The sequence below is a fragment of the Acanthochromis polyacanthus genome, chromosome 6, assembly GCF_021347895.1.
Source record: "Acanthochromis polyacanthus isolate Apoly-LR-REF ecotype Palm Island chromosome 6, KAUST_Apoly_ChrSc, whole genome shotgun sequence".
NCBI lineage: Eukaryota > Metazoa > Chordata > Actinopteri > Pomacentridae > Acanthochromis > Acanthochromis polyacanthus.
In genome coordinates, this window is record NC_067118.1 from 13,188,402 (window position 1) to 13,210,750 (window position 22,349).

The window sequence follows — 22,349 nt, forward strand, 5'->3', positions numbered from 1 at the left end:
ATTCCACAGTCAGCTGATATGTTGGTGCTCTGTCCTAACATATAACTGTGGATGGTAAAAGCAGTCCTGCCCTATATTAATACATTTTCATATATTGATAGGAAAGGATGATGTTGATATTTTGAAATTCCAAATTTATTAAATGTAACATCAAACAATTAAAAAATTACATCAAATGAAGAATTCATTCAATAATTAATTCTGTCTATTCATCACAATCAGCACACACCATCAGCTATGGTGGCATTTTAATATCTTTGCAGCTGATTTTCAATACAGTAGCATACAAATATTGTTGTCTATAACAATAAGCACAATTTGAAGCAGAAAAATAGCCATGTGATTAGGGTGTATTGGTGCAAATGCCATGAGTTTGATTGTTGATTGCTATCATTCCTCTACTCTGTATAATAACAGCTGACTTTATAGTACAAAGGCAACCTTATGGCTCTCTGTATTTATACAAGTTTTTTTTGTTGTACTGACAAAACAATTAAAACAAAAATAAATGTTATACTAATTGTTCTGCTCATCGCCATGATTTTCTATACTAATATATGGTAAAGAGGGCTGCACAGTGCACTTTTTCCTTGCAGCAAGAAGATCCATGGTTCGCGTCTTGGCACTCCCGGGATCTTTCTGTATGGAGTTTGCATGTTCTCCCTGTGCATGCGTGTGTTTTCTTCAGGCACTCCGGCTTCCTCCCACAGTCCAAAAATATGGTGAGATTAATTGATTACTTTAATTTGCCTGTAGGTGTGATTGTTTGCCTGTATATGTAGCCCTGCAACAGACTGGTGACCTGTCCAGGGTGTCCCCTGCCTTCGCCCGAGTCAGCTGGGATAGACTCCAGCTCCCCCGCAACCCTAGTGAGGATAAAGCAGTGTATAGAGAATGGATGAATGGATGGATATATGGTAAAGATTTGCACTTGTAGTGCCATATTTTGGGTATGATATGCTAAAATTAAAAGATGATGTAATCGTGGTAAAAGCTATTAAACTGAAGAGTAGAGTTAAAATATATATGACATACATAATGATGAATATTCTAGTAATCATTGATGTTTTGATGGTATTTTGTGAGCGTGTGTGTGTGTGTGTGTGTGTGGTCAGGTGCTGGCTATACTTGTGGGGGCCAAATGTCCCCACAACTGTAGGAAAACCAAAAACAACAGTGTTTTCTTGGCCATGTTGTTGTTACAGAAAAAAGTAAAAGTCCAAAAACGTTTCTTTAGGGTTAGGCATTGTTTTGGTCTGGGTTAGGGTTAGGGTAAGGGTTAGGGGTTAGATATGAATGGGAGTCAGTGGTATGTGCCCACAATGATAGACAAACATAGTGTGTGTGTGTGTGTGTGTGTGTGTGTGTGTGTGTGTGTGTGTGTGTGTGTGTGTGTGTGTGTGTGTGTGTGTGTGTTGTGAAGCATGGAGATATGAGATCCCAGAATCAGCCACAAAGGGGAGACTCTGACAGAACAACAGCTAAATTAGGGAACATTGTGATATTATAACTGTCATTTAGGATCAAATTATGCCATAACCTAATGAATGAGTTTGAACTAACCAAGTGTCTATTCTTACGTTCTTTAATGTTGAAACAGTGTAAAAATCAGAAGCGTGACTCACTGTAAAAAGTGAGGATTTGATTATTTTTGAAAGGTTGTCTTGATAATCTTTGTTTAAAAAGTAACCAGGTCAGAACAGCAGCTCACTGTGAAAAGTGATGTTTTTGGTTACCATAGGAAACTGATGTTTTTGATAGATTTGACTAAAAAGAGGAACTTATGCTTTATGAAATGGGAATGCTTTTAAGAGTTTTGATTACTATTAAACTGAGATGTTTTAGAAAGAGGTTTGACTACTGTTAAAATAAGAGGTTTTAACCTGGTAATGAGGTGAGAAGTCAGGAGCTAAGTGAACTAGGGTCAAATGATTCACCGTAAAGATTAAACTCAGAATAGATTGGGGATTTTTAGCAGTCTGTAAACATTGTCCAAAAGATTGCACAATGGGATGCCAGCGACAGTTAGAGGCTGACATCTGTTTTTCCATTTCCTGATCAGGAGCCTGTGCTGAGCTGCAGACAGGACAGATCAGGGGGGGCAAGATGGGCTGTCTGGACAGTCCGAAACAGATAGTTTCAGTTCCTTAAAAGTGGAGGTGTCCATGCGGTCGGTGCATGGTACAAGTGTGTGAGTTGGGAGGGGGTAGAGATGAAGTTATTGCTCAAATTAATTTAGTATGACATCATTGCTATGTTAAAGATGGAGTCATTGCATATGCATAAGGTTCAGTAAACTATAAATTACATCTGATCGAGACACAAGTTGGGAGTCATTGGGGGGTAGTCGCTTGATGCAAACCAGGCTAGAAATGCCCTGAGCTAAGGGGATGTTATCACGCAACTCGGACGGGGAATTCAACATGATCTGCAAAGGAATAACTGTTCTATTGGAATTATGGACCAAAGTACTGCGTTTTCTGCAGTGTTGGAGGATTACAGAACTGTGATCTGGAAATAATGCTGTCTGAAGGAACATTACTGAACTCTATTTTCCATGTGAGGAATAACACCTGAATGGATTAACAAAATTTTTACTGGCCCAAACAACAAAAATGGATATATGCAGATCTAAATCTGGTCCAGACCCCTGTCCACTTCCCCCTGGGCCCCGGCGGGTCTCAAACACTTGTCGGGTTTCAGGTGAGCAGTCGACTACGGCTAAGCCGGCTGCTCTCTCCCTCTAAGTTATGTAATCTGGCTCAGTGGGAAGAGTGGCTGTCTTGTAACTCAAAGGTTGCCGGTTCGATCCTCAGCCCATCGTGCTCATGTCGAGGTGTCCCTGAGTAAGACACCTAACCCCTAATTGCTCCTGATGGGTTGTGGTTAGCACCTTGCATGGCAGCTTCCGCCATCAGTGTGTGAATGGGTAAATGTGACATATCATGTAAAAGCGCTATATAAATACAACCATTTACCATTTCTCTTTTATGAAAGCATAGTTCCACTTATGAGTCGTGTTAAACAATTGAAAGAATATTGATGTTTGATTAATTATCTGATGATTAAGAGCTATTGCTATGCCCTTGCTAAAATATAATAAAAATTGTTCCTGCAATTAAAGTTAACAGATTGGAAATTTACTTTATCCCTATCACAGTCACTAATTATGAATATTTTCCCTGGTGGTAGAAAGTCAGGTTATTGTGTGCATTACATCTAAAAAGGTTCTGAAAGATTACTAGTCTTTGGGGCCATGGGTGGCCTATTATAAACATATCCTTGAGGTTTTTTCCTAACCTCTAAACTTTAACCTAGCAACTTACCAAGTGCCAAAACCCGTGAAAGGAAACAGACGTGACTGGCAGTTAATTTAACCATTCAAAAGTGGCTACTCAGTTAAATTAATTATCAGAGGAAGCAGGACAGGCGTCTGGATGAAGGCAGTGAGAGGCTAGGCGAATTTTCCTCGAATTACCAGCTTAACAGTTCTTTAGAACCCATCTGGGTTAGACCCCAATGGGCTGGAGAACCGGACCCGTTAGACGGAGAGCTGAGGAGGGGGGTAGGGAGTCCAGTGATCCTCTGAAGATTCAATTATTAATTTAGTTGGGTCGAGGGGGATTTACAGGGTTCCCCTCCTCCCTCTACCCTTTGGGTTTTTCTCAGTGTGTGTGTGTGTGTGTGTGTGTGTGTGTGTGTGTGTGTGTGTGTGTGTGTGTGTGTGTGTGTGTGTGTGTGTGTGTGTGTGTGTGTGTGTGTGTGTGTGTGTGTAGCAAAAATACCTTGCAGCAGAGTATGTGTCTAGGAATGCAGGTGAAAGATCATAAAGTAAAATGTGTTTTTGGTGTGAAGACAAATGTTATACTTTTTAGAAAAATGAAATATGGTGTATTCAAAACATAATAGTGTAAACTTCAGGCAATATAACTTTTAAAAAGGTGTATCAGAAACATTACAATACATAATAGTGTAAAATGCTTGAAGAGTGTCAAAAAATTTTTGAAGCATGAGTGTGAAGTGAGACCAGAACAAAGTCTGATAATGTCTGGCCATGTTCTCTACATTACATGGCCTAAAGATAACCTAATGCACATGTTATCTGTAGGGTGTGATCTAGTGGTGAAATATGATAACTTGATGTCAAGATCTGAGCAATAGATTTAGAAAAGTATAATGATGTCAAAACAGAAAAAGTATACTTCCTATAGGTGTTCAAAACATGACCAACTCTGACAGCCTAAAAGATGATACACAAATACACGATACACTGGCACTGCAAGAAATACTGAAGATACTGGTGCCAGTCGCTGCTAAGAACTACTCCTGGATTTTCTGTCGACAACAAATCCTGCTGCCTCTGAAAGCTGACTTCTCCTTTTGATTATTTGAACATCTTTAAAAAAGCTTTTTGGACATTTGAACATGGTCAAGTCTTAGACTTTGGCCGTCGACTTGGGATTTAGTTTCTACATCAGAATGTGGTTATGGTTTGTGTTAGGATATGAGTTCATTACTGCTGCAAGAAAGTCAGGGTGCTACATGTCCATACTCCATTTCAGTTTTCCTAAATTCACTTTGCATTTTGCAACATAAAAAAGACAGTATTCTGCTATGGCACCAAATGTTGGCTTTGAACAAACATCTTGAGATATAGAATCATCCAATAAGGACGTAATTCCTGGCCTCTGGGCTACAAAAACAATAAGTAAATTTGTTTGGTTCTGTCTGCATCCTGCTTCTGTAATTGGAATTCCCTGACTAACAATGAAGTATTGGTCTTTGACATCCTCCTTCAGTACTTCCAACTTACAGAGACATCTTGAGATGCAAACTAGGGATCTTCTAGCTGCAAGGCGAAAGTACTAACCACCAAGCCACAGTGCAGCCCCAAAATGAAAACTGATTTACACAAAGTAATAAACCTTTAAATTTCTATTTAAAAAAAAAAAAAGTTGCACAAAGACCTTAAAGATAGGAATGTTCAAGTCAAAAAACAATGCCAAAAATGTTATATGTTGATATTACAGTATATTCCACTTCAATGTCATAACATCTGTCTGGATTCCACCAAATAGTAACTCATTTTCAAGAAATTATAGTCTGTTCACATCATGACATTTTACAATGAAAAAAAATCCAATTATTTCTCTATAGTCAGTGCTAAGTAGAAAATTATTTTCTGATTATGTCATACCCTCCACCTCCAGTGCTGCTTAGTAGCAGCCTTCCCTTTCCTCTCTTTTTCACTCTTGTAGGCGTCAGTGAGGTGTGTGTGTGTGTGTGTGTGTGTGTGTGTGTGTGTGTGTGTGTGTGTGTGTGTGTGTGTGTGTGTGTGTGTGTGTGTGTGTGTGTGTGTGTGTGTGCATTCAGGTGCAGCCATTGGATAATCATCTGAGTGAACACACCTGCACAGGGGAGTTGTCCACATGTAACTCATCATACTTCACCACAGAAGCCTGGCTCAGACTACGACTCGATGCCAGACCATTGAACAATCTCTGTTATACAACCCAGACCTTTGTTCTGTTCTAGCTCTATTTCATTGTGTTTACCAGTGTTTCTTCTTGTTTCAGTTGTGTGACCCTCCCTACCCGCTGTCTGCTCTCTGCCTCAGCTTCAGTTGCTGCCTGATCTCCTGGATCCTCCGCCTGGCTTCTGAACCTGCCGAAACGGTATTCCTGCTTCCCCATGCACCTCCTCCTCCCTGATTCCCTCATCCGCTCTCTGGGGTATTTAGATTACCTTTGTGCTTGTGTGTACTGTTGAATGTTTAGTTACCACTCCATTTTGTTTCGCAGTGTTCAGCGTATTGTTAATGTTAATCATGTTACACGTCAATATGCTGCCTCTGACTTTCTAGTTGATTGCATCAAGTCTTGGATAGCCAATCTTGTAAGTAGATTCTGTTTGTATAAGATTGAATCTGTTAGTAGTGTTATAATTTGTATCTCAGAATTCTGTCCTACTCCATTGTTTCCAATAGTACTTTTTAGTTGAATTCCCCTCCAGTGCTATAGTTGTCTCCCTTGGGAGAAGTCAGCCTTGTGTACCCTGTTACATGAATTGATTTTTTCCCTTTGCCCTTCTTGTAAATTACTGTAAATATTTGTGTGTGAACAGAGATTATTGTTGTGACATTTAATGACTGGCACAAACACTAATTTGGATGAAGTATGTAATTTTCCGTATACAGTGGTCTGAAAACCACTGAAAAACTGTGAGCAACTTTTCTCTATGAAAAAGATGAACAAAACATCATACAGGAGTCACCTCACTGATATCTTCACCTGAGAATCACCACAGATTAAAAACTGATTCCAAACATTGAACTTGCAGTCAAGAAAAATTCCCAAGCATCTGGCCTCTATGTTTTCATTTTGTAATTTTCTATTCAAGTTACATGATTCCAGACCATTAGTAGCTATATGTTTGAAATATATATGCATTTCAACAGATTGATCAAAAATAAACTCATTGTGTTTGTTGATATTAATAAAAGAAACAGAGTGGTTTAAGATTTTCATTGAAGAACATTTTATTTAGGCAGTTTTGGCTGCCTGCAAGAAAACGTTTTCATTAAAAATGACAGGAATACAAAAAAAATTAAATCCACAAATGTGTCTTTCATTTGATCGTTTTTATTTATTATCTAAGCTTGGTTTGTTCTGAATTATGTAAGACATCTTGGAAGAATCTTATATTTCTGTACAATTAATTTGTCAAAATATGTCTGAAAAATATGATCTGTGTTTCAAGAAATATTGACCCAGTTTGGCTCTCGACTTGGACCCAGTTTTTAATTTTGGTAAGATAAGATAAGATAATCCTTTATTACTCCCTGTGTCCGGGGAAATTTCCTATGTTACTATCCGTGATTGAGTTTGACTCCCCTGTACTACATGCTGAGAGGAACTTTATTGTGCATCATCACAGGCTGGGGTATATCATTTATCAACAAGGACATTGATTTTGTCATTGAGTCCTTCTTGTTGTCAGCAGCCACACAGTTAAAACTATCCAAAAAGTCTAAAATGAAAAGGAGAAAAATATACACATGGGAGCATGATGGCTGACTAACAGTGTAAAACCTATAAGTATACATCCTCCTGAAGTCAGTGCTTAGTGATTGTTCCTTTGAATGTGTAGATATGTCTCCATTAGCCTTGCACATCTGGACACAATTTTACCCATTCGTATTTGCAAAATGACTAATGCTCAGTCAAGTTACACAGGGATTATGAAAAAATACACTTTTCAAGTCCAGCCACAAACTCTCATTTAGACTAAGCTCCAGGCACTGATTTGGCTACTCCATAACATTCACCTTGATGTCTTAAAAGACTGTGTAGCTTTGTCTATATGCTTTGGGTAACTCTCTTGCTGGAAAACAGATCTTCTTAAAAGTCACTGTTCTCTTGCAGACTGCATTAGTCTGTCCTCTGGGATTTCCCTATACTTTGTTGCATTCATCTGACCCTCTACCTTTTAAGACCTAAAGGCCCTGCTGCTGAGAAGCATCCTCACATAATGATGCTGCCACTGCTATGCTTCACAATGGGGATTGGTGTGTTTGTGATGATGTGCAGTGGTATGAATATGGACAGTGTCTGCCAAACGTAGTGTTTAGTCTGATTGATAAAAGACTCAATTTTGGTCTCATCAGACCAAAGAACCTTCTTCTTTTTGACTTCAGAGTCTTCCACATACATTCTGGTGTACTCTATTTAAGATGTAGTATGATCTCTTTTTTTTTTTCAACAGCAACTTTCTCTTTGCCACTCTCCCATAAAACTATGATTGGTGAATAATATGGGCAACAGTTGTTGTATATGTAGATAAGCCCCTCCTTCTCAGAAGCTAAAGCTTGTAACTTAGTCTTAGGTGTTTTTTGGCTTCCCTTACTAGTCACTCTCTTGCACAGTAACTCAGTTTTTGAGGCTGACCTGCTCTAGGTAAATTTACATGTGCCATATTCCTTTCATTTTCTAATGATGGATTTAACTGTACTCCTGGGAATATTCAGTGACATATTCAGTTGAAAATTTCCTTGTATTCATTGCCTCACTTATGCTTTTTTAATAACCCTTTCGGAATTGCTTGGAATGTTTCCTTGTCTTAATGGTGTGGTTTTATACAGGAGAACTGATTTGCTTGTGACTGGACTGTCCAGATACAGGTGTCTTTATGCTGAAATTGCTTTGAGACAAATTCACCGACCTCAGAAAATCTTTATTTGAGTAATTGTGTGACTTCTAGCACCAACGGCCTACACCTGTGTTGAATTAGGTGAGTCACTTTAAAGTAGGTGAATACATTTGCAATTCCTTACTTTACATTTTCACTTTTAATTGATTGACCATAATTCAGTGTCAAAAGGGGAAATTTTTGATGGAGGCTGAATACTTTTTATAGGCACTGTAAGCATGGAGGATTCTCTGAGCATTTTTGCTGCAAGCTTATCAAGGGTAACATGCAAAGAAGTCAGTAACTTCCTGGTCAGATAAATTCAAAATCAAACTTGCTCTCAGGCCCCTTTTTCATTTCCTATTAGCAGATAAATGTGGGGAGAAATACAAGACTATCTTATCTAAATAAATTAATGACAATTCTTTTTAATGTACTGATTTAGGATGTTCAGTTGACTTGACATGAGTAAATAACACAGATATTTAGGTTTCAGATTAGTTCTATCTATTTTACTTGATTCATGACTCAGTCTAGGTTGACATGAGTACACATCACAAAGCACGAATGTCATAGCAGTCCAGCAGGCCTTACCTGTGGGGAAATTCCATTGCTGACAGGGTTGACATGGTTGCTAGGTGCTGCAGAGCTCATGAAGGTGTCAGAGTAGCTGGAGAAGCCATGGCGATTGGTGGTCAGACCATAGGCAGAGCTGTTGTCAGGGCTGGACAGACCACTCTGGTGCATGGTGGATGGAGGTAAAGGCTGGGGTCGGTGAACTGTACCACCACCGTCTGAATATAACACAACACCACATGGTTGAGAAGCTAAAAATATTCTCTTAAAAAAAACAAAAAACAAAAACATTCCTTCTTGTTTGTAAATAGGGCAATGGCTAAACAGTTTCCCTCTCCTACCAGTCAAAACAAAACAAAACAAAACAAAACTTATCATGGATGTATCTGTGAAAAGTCGTAGCATTGGCAACTGTATATATGCTACCGGTCACAAGTTTGGACACACCTTCTCATTCAGTGGTTTTTATTTGATTGTTTTATACATTGTAGAATAATCCTGAAGACATCAAAACTACAAAAGAACACATTAGGAATTATGTTGGGAAAAAGTGTTAATCTCAGTATAAATCTACAATGTAGAAAATAATGCAAATAAATAAAAAATAAAATAAAAAAGTTTTAAAGGGGGGGGGGGGGGGGGTAAGCAATTATTTTGCAACTTGATGGCATCACCTTTGACCAATCGCACATGAAGCACTTTTGCACTTACTACAGGTTTTTTCCTTGTGTCTGAATTCTTGCTTGTGTTGTACGTTGCTATGGACAAAAGCGTCTGCTAAATGAAATTGTGGAATTGTAGAAAGTCAAGATGTCAGTGAGTACAGTTATCTTCACCATCAAAAGGCACTCTGGGGCAAACTCTGACAGGAAGAGGTCTGGAAGACCTCTGGGTCATGAAACACCACCAATGGACTACTGAAGGCTGGAAGGAGGTATTATGGACTGATCAGTCAAAATTCAAATCTTTAGTTTGTCATGCAGGACTTTTGTATGCTGCTGAGTCGGCGGAGGGATGGTTCCTCAGTGTGTGACATCAACTGTTAAACACGGTGGAGAAGCGTGATGATCTTGGGATGTTTTGCTGGATCCAGGGTCGGTGACTTATACAGAGTGAGAGGTACCCTGAATCAAAACAGCTACCACAGCATTTTTGCAATGCCATGCAGTACCTTCTGGTATGTTCCTAGTTGGTCAGGGGTTCATTCTACAGCAAGATAATGCACAAAACATAAATCCAAGCTATGCCAGAACTACCTTAGGAATAAAGACAAGATGGTAAGCTTGAAAACATGGAGTGGGCAGCACAGTCTTAAGACTTAAACCATATGGAGCTGCTTTGGGATGAACTGGACAGAAGAGTGAAAGCAAAGCAATCTACATGTAACCACATATTTATGGGAACTTCTTCAACAGAGTTGGGAAGACTTTCTGAAGAATATTTGATTTCATTGTGGAAAGAATGCCACGAGTGTGTTGAACTGCTATATCTGCCAAACGTGGCTACTTTGATGAGAAAAAAGTTAGAATACATTTTTTTTTTTTTTTTTTTTGCTGTTTCATTTGTTTATGTGTTCCATGCTTTCATTTCAGAGTACAGCGAGACATTAACATGCATATTTCCGATAAAAACTGGAAAAATTGAGGCTCACTGCAGGATAAACAATCCAATACATCATACTGTGCACCAGCATGATGATATACCTGATGTATTTTGCAGGGGAAGACTAAATCATGTTGGTGTACTGCGACTTGATTCCAATTGGATTTGATCACATGGTTCACTTTATGTGTGTGGCTAGAAAAAACTCAGGCTTTAGGTATTTAGGACATTTTCGTTTCAGGTTGTGTGGTCAAACAGAATTACAGGTTACTTTATGGGGAAGAGGAGGACCAAATCAACCTCGAGTATCAAGTATGTGTCGGCAACTAGATGCAACATTTGGACATAATCAATAAAAAGGTGATACCTGCCTTACCTTGAGAGAGAGAGTTGCTTGGTAGCTGGACTCTGGCAGCTGGTACGTAGGAAGTGTTGGCATTCCTGTCGGAGGAAATCCTCCTGGCAGAAGGTGGTTGAATGCTGCTAGCTGACTGGCTCCAGCTTGTTTTCGCCACCTGGCCCTTCGATTACTGAACCACACCTTAAAAAGCAAACAAACAACAAACACATCAGCTTGTTAACCACTAAACTTTTTTTAAAGTAAAATTTTAAGAAGCTGGAGATTAAAAGAACACTTGTTCCTCATTTGGCCTAAACAGGGTGAAGCAAGAGCGAGACGCTGAGATTTTGCAGTCAGTGTATATAAATTATGTTATAATCTATTCATATTTCTTGATTCTCCAGTAATACTTCAGTTTCAGTTCAGATGAAGAAGTTATGTTAACATATTAACAGAAATAAAGAAAATTACCTTTTTGTTACAGTTCACATTAAGAAATATTAGTAAAAACTACATGTATGTCTTTTAAGCAGACAATAAAACCAATTAACATAATGTTTCCCTGCCTACTTTGTCATCCATCTATCCATGCCATCTGTGTCATCTGATTTACAAAGAGAGGGGGTTCGTCTACAAAGTGACTTTTGGGGGAACTCATCGATAGTATCAGGGAAAAACCCTCAGTGCAGGCTAAACCTATAGCATCATAACTAAGTGATAGCTTAGGGCTAACCGAATCAGCCGTAACTACAAACCTCATCCAAAAGGAAGATTTTAAACCTAAACATAAAATGAAGAGAGGGAGAGAGTCTGCCTTCTGAACAAAAATTCGAGTTGGTTCCATAGGAAAGGTTGCAAACAACCCCAGGAAACCAATGGAGTTCGTCCCTTTAGTAATTACAGAGTACAGTCACCAAGAATCCTAAAGTACCGCACACGGCCTTTGTTTCAGGGCAGGAGCCTCATATGATTCTTCAATCTAAAGTATTGCTATTTAAAAGCATTCCACTATGAAAAACCCAAACATTTCAAATCCCACTGCAGACAGTACACTCAAGAGTTGGACAGATATAATGATCAAAATAGTTGGGAACTATATTTTGTAATTTTTTATTTTACTGTAGTGCCATTTTACTTTATATTGCTTTTGTTTACTTTATGTTTTGTTTTCCTTAATTTAAGAATTTTGTTGTTTAATATAAAGTGCAATGAACCAAACCAAAAAAAAGGGATTCTTGGAGGTGGGGATGTAGCTTACTTTTGAGGTTTTTTTTCCTTAGAAAGACAAAAAGTGTGCACTGTACACTTTAGTCGTCTTTTTGAGGGCAACAGGTTTTTATCCTCCCATTCCTTTGTTTGTATTTTATTTTTATTAAATATTGTTAACAAAAATGTTTTTTTTTCTGCAGTCCTTTTACTTGTGAAAATCATTAAAATGAATTAAAACCTTTCAATTAATACAATTCTATGACACTGTGGTAGCCTCTGCTTTCCTCTACGCTGTCGTCTGCTGGGCCCCGGGTAGCACAGAGCGGGACATGAAGAGACTGAACAAGCTGACCAAGAGGGCCAGCTCTGTCTTGGGCCCACTGGACTCTGTGATGGATGTGGGTGAGAGGAGGATGTTGACCAAGCTCTCATCCATCATGGACAACAGCTCCCACCCACTGCACCGGACTGTAGTGGAGCTGAGCAGCTCCTTTAGCACGAGACTCAGACACCCTCAGTGCAGGAAGGAGCGCTACCGCAGGTCCTTCATCCCCACTGCCATCAGACTGCATAACACTACTGTGTAGTTGTTATTATGTGCAATATTTATTCTTGTTCTTGCACTTTCGTGACTTTTGCACTCCTCTGTTTTTTGTTTCTAAGAGCCCTGTAACACTAAATTTCTCCTTTGTGAGATGAATAAAGTCTATCTTATCTTATCTTATACAACTATATCTCATATAATTAGAATATGGTGAAAAGTTTTCACATTTTTCATCAAACATTGTTTTAAGAGAAAATTGCACATTTTCTAGAGTCATGACATGTAAATTGAAATATTTAAAGCTATTATTTCCTTTAACTTTAATGATTACGGCTTACAGTTCATAAAACCCACAAAAAATCAGAGATTAGGTTTTTGAGCTGCAAGCTATTATCATCAAATGTGTAATGAATGTGAATAATTTTCCCTTTGAGCAATGTCCACCATATTCTAAAAATATGAGATGCACCTGTACATTTGATAAGGCACACAAAAATTTTGAAATGTGTTCACAAAGACTTCCTTTTCTGCCAAAATATCCAATCTCACTGTACAACATCCAATTGTAGACACTGTTTAACTCTTTTCTTTTTGTTCTTTTCAGACATTAGCAGCACTTTGTTAAGTTTAGGGAAGGATTGTAGTCTGCTTTAAGAGAGATTGTGAAATGACAAAGGGTTGTGTATTGCCAAAAGCTAAACTGTCCTCTTTCAACTCAGCAGGGCGCTAATTTCCAAGTTCTTAATTAAATCCAACTAAAATATAGAAGCTCAGAGCAAATATCAGGTTGTTAGTCGGCAGGAACCACACTGACAGAGTTTGGATTTGTCTGTGTTCCACCAGCTGTCCCCACATCGGGACACAAAATAACTGCATTTTTACCATTTATGTCATTTGAATCAAACAGTATCACTTGCATGTATTTATACATGTGTATACAGCACACACACACACACACCACATATCAAGGAGCTGTAGCAGGAAACTATGTATTGCCTCCAGCTTTCCACCCACCCACTTTCTCCAGGAATCCTCCTTTTTCATTTGGAGCAAATTAAAGCATGCCTTTCAAGTGGAGAACATCATTTGGACTTCTATTTCTGTGGAGGAGACTCAAATAATTAAAACAGGTGTTGTCGCCCCAGGTACTTCTACAAGAGAAGCAGAAGAAGTATCAACTCAACAGTCCCACTGCCTCTGCAGAACAAAGACTGTGGATGAAAGAGACCGTGAAAAGTAGTAGAATATGAACTATACTACAGGCACATCCTCCTGACCACAGCTACAGAAAATATTGAACAAAATATTTCACTAGTTCATTTTATTGTTGCAGTTGTTTAATTTGTTGTTTTAGAATGCATTAAACAAAGAATATCCATTGAAAATGAAAAAGAAAAAATCTACTGAAAAAGGCTTTGACTCACTGAATTTAATCAAACTAACCCAAACCCTATATTTGATACTCCACACTGGATTTGTGTGTTAAGGAAGACTTGACTGAAGTTGATTTGTTAGAAAAATAATTCAAAACTGAATGAAATTTTAAAAAATCTGGCAGTAAAACACATTTCTTGGCCTGCCTCTGGCAACCAAATGACACTCTTGGAAGTTACTGCTCCTAGCCAAAAAATAATTGCACATAGCCCTGTTTTTGGACAGATTGGACACACAATATGTACCCAGTTAATATGTCAGCTTTAGAACGGTTGGTGGGAGGATTTTATTACAACTGGATTGAGCCAGGCTAGCTCTGTCTACTGCAATGTCACAGTGAGAGATATTATCCATAAATGGAGAAAACATGGAACAGTGGTGAACCTTCCCAGGATTGGCCAGTGTACCAACATTTCTCCAAGGGCCTGTTTCACGAAGCAGGTTCACTGAAAACTCTGAGTTTCTTAACCCTGAAATGAGGGAAACTCAGAGTTTTCCGTTTCACGAAGCGAGGTAACTTAACCCTGAGACAGAGGGGTAACTCGAGCGTGTTTCACAAAGAGGGGTAACTTAAACTCACGGTCCGTTACCGCAGTAACAGACTCTATGAGTTGAACCTGGTTGCCAGCAGGTTTATCTGAGAAAACCTCGAGTTTCTCTCCGTCTCCACCCTCTTTCAGCCACACACACTGTTTCATTTCCTCATTCATTCAGTCAGTAAGCGAGCGAATTTTGGCGTAGAACAGCTCTTATTAACGATCCAGTGGATAAAGGAGCAGCAGTACTGCACAGATAATTAATATTCGTCGGTAGATTGTTATCAGACCGCACATAAATGTTCTCGCATTTCCGGACAATTATCTGTTTGAGAGGTACCGTTTCGTAATCATTTCAAGTCCATAATCTACATAAACAACCTAATCCGTCCTTACATTTACATTACCAGCGGCAGTCATGCTCTCACATCCAGCAGATATTGTGTGTTGCGCTGCGGTTCTTTGCAAATGGAAGTTTTTATATAATGTCAGAGATGCAGAGTAAGGCTACTGTATGGAGGACATTCAGAAATGTGTTCCTGATCCTGAAACAACTTTTACCATCATTGTGGTATTCCCTGGACATAAATCTGTCAGAGCATCAAGGAGGAGTTCCATAGGATTGCAGGTGAATGATGTAGAGATCTGTTAAATTCATTTTAAATCATATCCTGTTCATGACATCGTGCTGCAACCTCAGACTGGGATTAGTCATTTTAATTTCTTTTAGGATTTCCCAGTGTGATTGGCTGCATAGATGCACACACATCTCCATCACAGCTCCCTCACATTTTGAATAGGAAGTCCATTTACAGCATAAATGTGCAGGTAGGCTACAGGTAGACTGACTACTGTTTCTAAATGTTAAAGACTGCATCATAGTTCAACATCTGTCATTCTCTGCACTGTCCAGATCATATGTGATGCTGCATACATCATTTCTAATGTGGAGGGCAAGTGGTCTGGGTCTGTTCATGACTCCAGGATTTATGGAGAGTCTAACCTGAGCAACAGACTGCAGCATGGTCAGCAGCCTAAAGATTTTCACAATATAATTCTCTTGTCTCCCTCCTTTAATATGCTCTGATGTATCCACTATACATTACAGGAGAGTTTGATGGGTGACAGGGGTTACCATGCCAACCCAGGCTGATGACCTCATACCCTGACCCTGAACCAGGCCCCCAACAGAACTTCAACCGGACTCACTGCAGGACCAGAGCCCGGGTGGAGATGACCATAGGCCTGCTGAAAGCCCGTTTCCAGTGCCTACGTCTCCTCAGGGTGACCCCTGAGAGGGCCTGTGATATTACTGTGGCATGTGTTGTTCTTCATGATATTACCACTATTAGAGGAGAGCAACACCCTGCCCTACAAACTGAAGACCCAGATGATGAGCCCATCCACCTGCAGCTATCCGGGACAGCAGAGCAGTCAGAGACACCGTATGCAATAATCACTTTAGAGTTTAAGTCACCATCATCACCACCACAGCAAATAAAGACATGATACACATTTCATTTGGTCTTCTTTATTTCCTACAAATAAAAGAGATAGTTCAGTTCATGTTCCAATAGTTATCATAATTCACCTGTGACCATCACCAACCTCTAACTTGTGCTCCAGTATTTCAATGTCTAGATCTGCCCTCCTAATCTGTTCTTTGGATTTTTCTCAGCAAATGCAGTTTGTAAATCTGTTTTACTGATAACTGGGAATACATAGAGGACATTAAATTATACAGTTGCACATGAATTCCACAGAATGAACCTCTGGTGTTTCCTGAACATCCATCTCACTGTGTCAGTCTGTGCAGTGGAAGTTGAGGGGCCATCCTGCTGCTGTCCAGCCATGCTCTGTTAAAAAGGATGAGAATGTGCAATACTTCAGTGTAGGCTAAATGTCACACTCTATATTCCATCCAAAATGTGAATGGGAAGAGAACAATCAGTAACATACCTCTGTATGCCTTTCTGGATCCCCTTCTGTAAAGGCAGCAGACACAGTTTCATCCTCTTCATCCTAGATCAGTGACATGTTTCAGTACATTTAAACTTCCATTTGGATAAATTTTTGGAGTGTTGCCTACTTACAGTTACAAGGTCTGTTGTGGTGTGAAGGGGCCAAAAGACAAAAAAGACACAAAAGAGAACTAAATAATATATTTTATATATATATATATATATGTGTGTGTGTGTGTGTGTGTGTATACATATATATACACACACACACACACACACACACACATATATATATATATATATATATATATATATATGCATCCATGACCTTTTATTCCACCCGTTTTACAGGCATCTGCTTTCTTTCTGTTGGCTGAGCAGAAGACTGTGTTAGTTTAAATAGGCTTAATTATTTAACAGAACATGATATGGATGCAGACATGTAGGCTATGTGTGAATAAAACAACTGCACAGTCAAACAGCCACTTAATATTTAGGATACTTTACAATGTAAAACATGATCAACATGAAGTACCTCCATGAGATAATGCTGAGGTCTGACCTGTTTGAACAATGTTTTATATTTCATCTTAAGCTGCTGCCCCGTGCGCTTCTCCCCTGCGAGATTTCACCTAAATGAAATAACTTACTAGGCTGCCATTCAGACAGTTTTTCCCTGTAATATTATTACGATTACAAAGGACTACATTTAAACTTACGCATTGATCCGGGCAGCAGTGTTCTCCACGCCGTCTCTCTCTCTTTTGCAGCTGCAGCGGCGTTGCACTTCTTTCTAAAAACGTGTTGAAACTCGCCATATGAGCGCGTTGAAAACTTCCAGTTCAAAAATGCAACCTTTCGCTTCCCCGTTTCCATGGTGGTTCGTCGAATCGGGGTTCTATTGATGCTGTCTTTTCAGAGTTGGGGTGCACGCGCTTGACTCCGGGTCAAATTACTCCGAGTTAATTAAACCAATTCAAACCAGTCATTGTGAAACCGAAAACTCAGAGTTTTCTATCTTAGAGTAGATCAACTCAGAGTTGCAGAAGAAACTCAGAGTTTCTTGAACCTGCTTCGTGAAACAGGCCCCAAGAGCATATCAACATCTAATCCAGGAGGTCACAAAAGAAAACAACAACCCTGCTTTTGTCAGAAGTCACATCATCAATAAATATAAGAGAAATACTTCCATTTTGGCAAACTGTAATCTGGCCTTCCTGTTTTTGAGGCTCACCAATGGTTTACACCTTGTGGTGAACCCTCTGTGTTCACTCTAGTGAAGTCTTCTCGTAATTATTGACTTTGATACAGGTACACCTAACTCCTGGAGAGCGTTTTTGATCTGGTCATCTGTTGTGAAGAGGTTTTTCTTGACCAGGGAAAGGATTCTTCTGTCATCCACCACAATATAGTTTTTATGTTTTTTCTATAGTTTTCTGGGCCTTAGGTATTGTTGAGCTCACCAGTGCATTCTTTCTTACTGAGAATGTATCAAACAGTTAATTTGGCCATACTTAATGTTTCTGCTATCTCTGATGGGTTTATTTAGATTTTTCAGCCCAATGATGGCTTGCTTCAGTGATAGGACTTCATATTGAGAGTTGACCTCACCAAATGCCAAACTCAAATACCACAGGTGAAATGAACTCTAGAACTTTTATCTGCTCCTTGTAAAAGAAATAATGAGGGAATAGCACACACCTGGCCATGGAGCAGCTGAGCACTCATTTGTCCAATTACTTTTGGTCTCTTTAAAAGGTGGAGGGCACATCTAAAATGTGGTGTTATTTCTACACTGCTCACCTGATTTGGACATAAATACCCTCAAATTAAAGCTGAAGATCTGCGCTTAAAGCACATCCTGATTGTTTCATGTAAAATCCATTGTGGTGGTATACAGAGCCAAAATGTGGAAAATTGTGTCAACCTCGGGTGAAATATTTATGAACCTAACTGTATATGAGATTAGTGACAGGGGGTGGATGAGTTATCATGCCATGTTCTCATGACATGAAACCAGTTTTCATCATCTTGGTTCTCTGGGTCTTGAAAAATCTACATTGCTGTTGTCACTTAAAGCTACCATAAAAGCACAGACTACTGTGATCTACTGTGAATTTCACAAACAGTAGAGTGTTTCAAAGTGGTGGGAAAACAGATTTCAGCCAAGAAATTGGAGAGTGAGACATGCACAAAGAATGCAGGCCCTTCCCCACTGCTGAGCACCTAACAGCTGTTGGTCGAGCTTTACGGTATTTTTTCAGCACAACTGGCATGAAGCTGTCAAAACTTAACACAGACCAAGGGCAGGTTCCTAAAATGAGATTTGGCCAGCTGACAGAACATCTCCAGCATTATACTGTTAGTACTGTGTGAGTTAGAGGGACACAGAAATTATTTAATTCCTTGTTTCAATTATGGTGTGGTAAACAACTGGCATATTGAATCCACCAGAGACAGAAGACGGAAAAAAATATTTTCTGGTCTAAGATTTTAATTAAAGGCATGATAGTCTCATTGAAACAAAAGAAAGATCTTTTCAAGAAGCATTAATGTCATTCTCTGCAAGACCTCTATTCCAGTGCCCAGTTTCAATAGGTAAAATGAGGACATGTTCCTTCGTGTGAGCGATAGGAGAGGAAACTGAAACAATAAAAGGAAGCTTAATGAATGAACAGACAGTTGGATGTCAATGTATTACCTGGACCCTAGCCTCAGTGAGTTTCGTCCTCTGTGCCAGCTCCTCCCTGGTGTAAATGTCGGGGTAATGTGTTCTTTCAAAAGCTTTCTCCAGCTCCTCCAGCTGCTCTGCTGTGAATGTAGTTCGACTCCGTCGCTGCTTCCTCTTCAGGGGGAGGTCAGGCTCAGATTCCACATCTGACACTTCATCCATCCGACTGCCTGGACAAGCGCATCAAGGACAGACATCCTCATCATTAGCATGTTTTTCCAAAAACATGTTTTTATCTAAGGGGAAAAAAAACCCTTTAAGATATAAATAATACTTTGCCCAAATGAGCGCCATGGTTGGTTGGACATGGAATACTAACAATTACTTGTTGCTTCTAAGCTCACAATTAGTAACATTTTATTTCTTTCATTAGGACATACTATTTCCAATAAAGTCGCTCTCCATCTGTTACTTTACTTAATGAAAAATCTGTTCCTAAAAATGAAACCTCAATAATTAACTGATGACTATTGGGAATGATATGTCAGTAGCAGATATGCTGTAATGTAAGATGTTGACACAAATCATTTACTTATTGTCTCCAAACTAGGGATTCATTTATTAAACAATTTTCTTAATCCGTAGTCAGCAGCATTATCAATTGATTAGACATTAAAGCTTATTAAGCACAGTTTTCTATATACTGAAAATTCTTAACCACAGACTTGTGAGATATGCTGCGGAAGTGATTAAGATATATGGGACACACAGCTGCAGAGATGGAGAATGCACTGTCTACAGCTCCAATCTTTAACCACTACAGAGATCATATGGGACTATTGCTAGCTCTACAATGGTCTCTTTTGCCGACACCAATAAACTTGCAGTCTAAGCAATTGCATGCTTCGTTCGCTACAGTGTAAATGACAGTATACAAGTTGCAGTCTTCCATCTCATTAAATAGTCAGAGGGTTATGGTGGTGCAACCACGGTATTATGATACAATTTCTGACATGCACATCCTTCATCCTCTGCCTTATCGTTTAAAATGTACTTTTACCCTGTTTAACTAAAACAGCAGTGATTAATTAATAATATGATCTATCACTAACATCCCTAACGTTAAAACTTTATATATAATGTGCAGTTATTTGCAGGACAGCAACGTAATATTCAGCTATAGTCAGGAGAAGAAGAAACATATCCATAAGATTTTAAACCTATAGTTTTTATGTCCAAACCGAAATGAATGTCCATAGCAACCAAAATTTCAGGATACCAGATATGCAGAATAGCACATTTTGAATTCTTGAAAGCCTCAGCATTTCTGTGTTGTACCCTCAACCTTAAATTGAGGCTGTTTTGCCTCAACCTAAGGTGTATTTCCTTGTTTTGGGGTTCTCAACTATATCAGAGAGTTAATAAAATCATGGCATTAATTACAATGTCACTAAAACATATTTGACAAAGTATGAAAGACATTTTGTTTGGGGCAGCATTGGTAAATTCTATATCACTAACAGAAGGACCAATGTTCTTTATGACCATAGTTCTTCAAGAATTCTCCACCACATCTAAGAATCAAAACTCCATCACAATTGGTCAAATGTGAATTCTGACATCGAAGCTAAGCTAATGTCACCTCTCAAGATCTGTGTCACATCTGCATGTTTTCAGATACTATGCTGTTTTACATCACATTGCGTGGAAGTAAAAAAGATGCAATGCAGCAATAGGCATGTGTACAATTTCCTACAAACAGAAGGAGGCAGAGGGTACAGGGACAGATGATGATTCAAATAGCATGGCTTTCAATAGTTTCTCTGACAAAAGAATTTTCTTGTGCTTGATAAGTACAGTTCTTTATCAAAATCCGCATATTCCAGCATCCCCTGAGGCATATTGCTAAGAGTTGGGCTAGAATAAGGGGTGCTAATCTTTTCGACCACCTTGGTGATATCTGTAGCACCATTCTTTAACTGTGGGCCCCAGGGCATCCCAGATGCACTGGAAGGCTGAAAATAGCTCCAAAAGGTTTTTTTTTTTTTTTTTAGCTGGTTTCACTCACATACAATGTATCCATGTCTAAGAGGGTATAGGTTGTTGAAGTTAGCCAAAATTGATTTATCAAATTATTCAATATTCTTATAATTTGCAAGTGAATTGTTTTGTTTGTTATTAGAAATGTCTTCAAGAAATAGTTTAATAAACTCTTTGTGTCCATGCAAGGTTTCATTTCTTTGTTTTGTTGGTATAACTGTATGTGGTCAGTGGTGTTAACTGTAATGACCTGAAGTCATCAATTCACCACTTTGACTTCTAAAAGACCATGTGTTTATAATTGTATAATTTATAATAAATGGCGTGGATGTTCTGTTTAAGTTGTTTTTCTGCATTCCTGTGGTTTGGTCAAGTAATGATAGCTGATGCAGCAGTTCGCTGCTGTGTCTTATTCGCTATTTAAGGCACAGCGCAGTTAATGCAAAATGGCAACTGCTTCAGTGTGTTTATATATTGCTATTGTCCTATGATAGATAGGCGACCTGTCCAGGTGAACCCTGCCTTCATCGTAAGTCAGCTGGGACAGACTCCAGCGCCTAAAAATAAATCTATCTAATGGGCTATTCTGTTACTTGACTATGTTGTCAGTGTAAATTCATATTTAAAAGGAATATAGTTTATCTAATTTTACAAGTGTCCATCTACAAAAAAATACATTTTTATATAGATCACTAGGAGGCATAGTCTGTATTATCCAGAGGTATGCAAAAGTGATGTGATGAGCAATGTAGAAGCCTTTATATAGGGTTGTTATGCACCTTTGCATACAAATTTTGAAAAAAGACTTATGGCAGTTTGTGATAAAACAAGATGTTGCACACTTTCATCATAAAAAACACAGAAACCAAAAAAATATAATTTGTTCAACACAATCATAATGTAAGAGCTGTTAAAAACGTGAGACACCCTTTTGGTTGCTGATGATCTCAGCAGCTACGTGTTTCACAATCACCACCAACCACATTCATATGTTTATTTAGCAGCAATACTATGCTAAGAAATAAAGACATGAAACCACCAAGAACTTGGTTAATAATCTGTTCAGACTGCTGAGGCTGGACCAGAAAGAAAGGGTTTACATGCTGCCATTCACTGGGAGCCAAAAACGATTCTGATGCATGCAGAGACTTATTTCAAATGGGGCTGTCTACAGTGGCATTGGAAAATATTAATAATGAAATATAAAGCACCTCTGTATGGTAGTGTGAACTATACTAAGACATCATAG

General features: G+C 38.8%; 1 protein-coding gene and 1 long non-coding RNA gene across 2 annotated transcripts in view; one reads left to right on the plus strand and one right to left on the minus strand.

Moving 5' to 3' along the window:
- LOC110971370 (paired box protein Pax-7-like) overlaps positions 1-22,349 on the minus strand; it is a 119,532-nt gene that overhangs the window by 52,921 nt on the left and 44,262 nt on the right. Inside the window, 4 exon segments of the mRNA XM_051949375.1 lie at positions 8,782-8,981; positions 10,742-10,762; positions 10,765-10,906; positions 19,091-19,290. Of these exon segments, the coding sequence (XP_051805335.1) occupies positions 8,782-8,981; positions 10,742-10,762; positions 10,765-10,906; positions 19,091-19,290 (563 nt within the window).
- LOC127534382 (uncharacterized) lies at positions 567-6,630 on the plus strand. The gene is made up of 2 exons (XR_007942493.1): positions 567-2,703; positions 5,577-6,630. It is a non-coding gene; the product is annotated as an uncharacterized LOC127534382 (long non-coding RNA).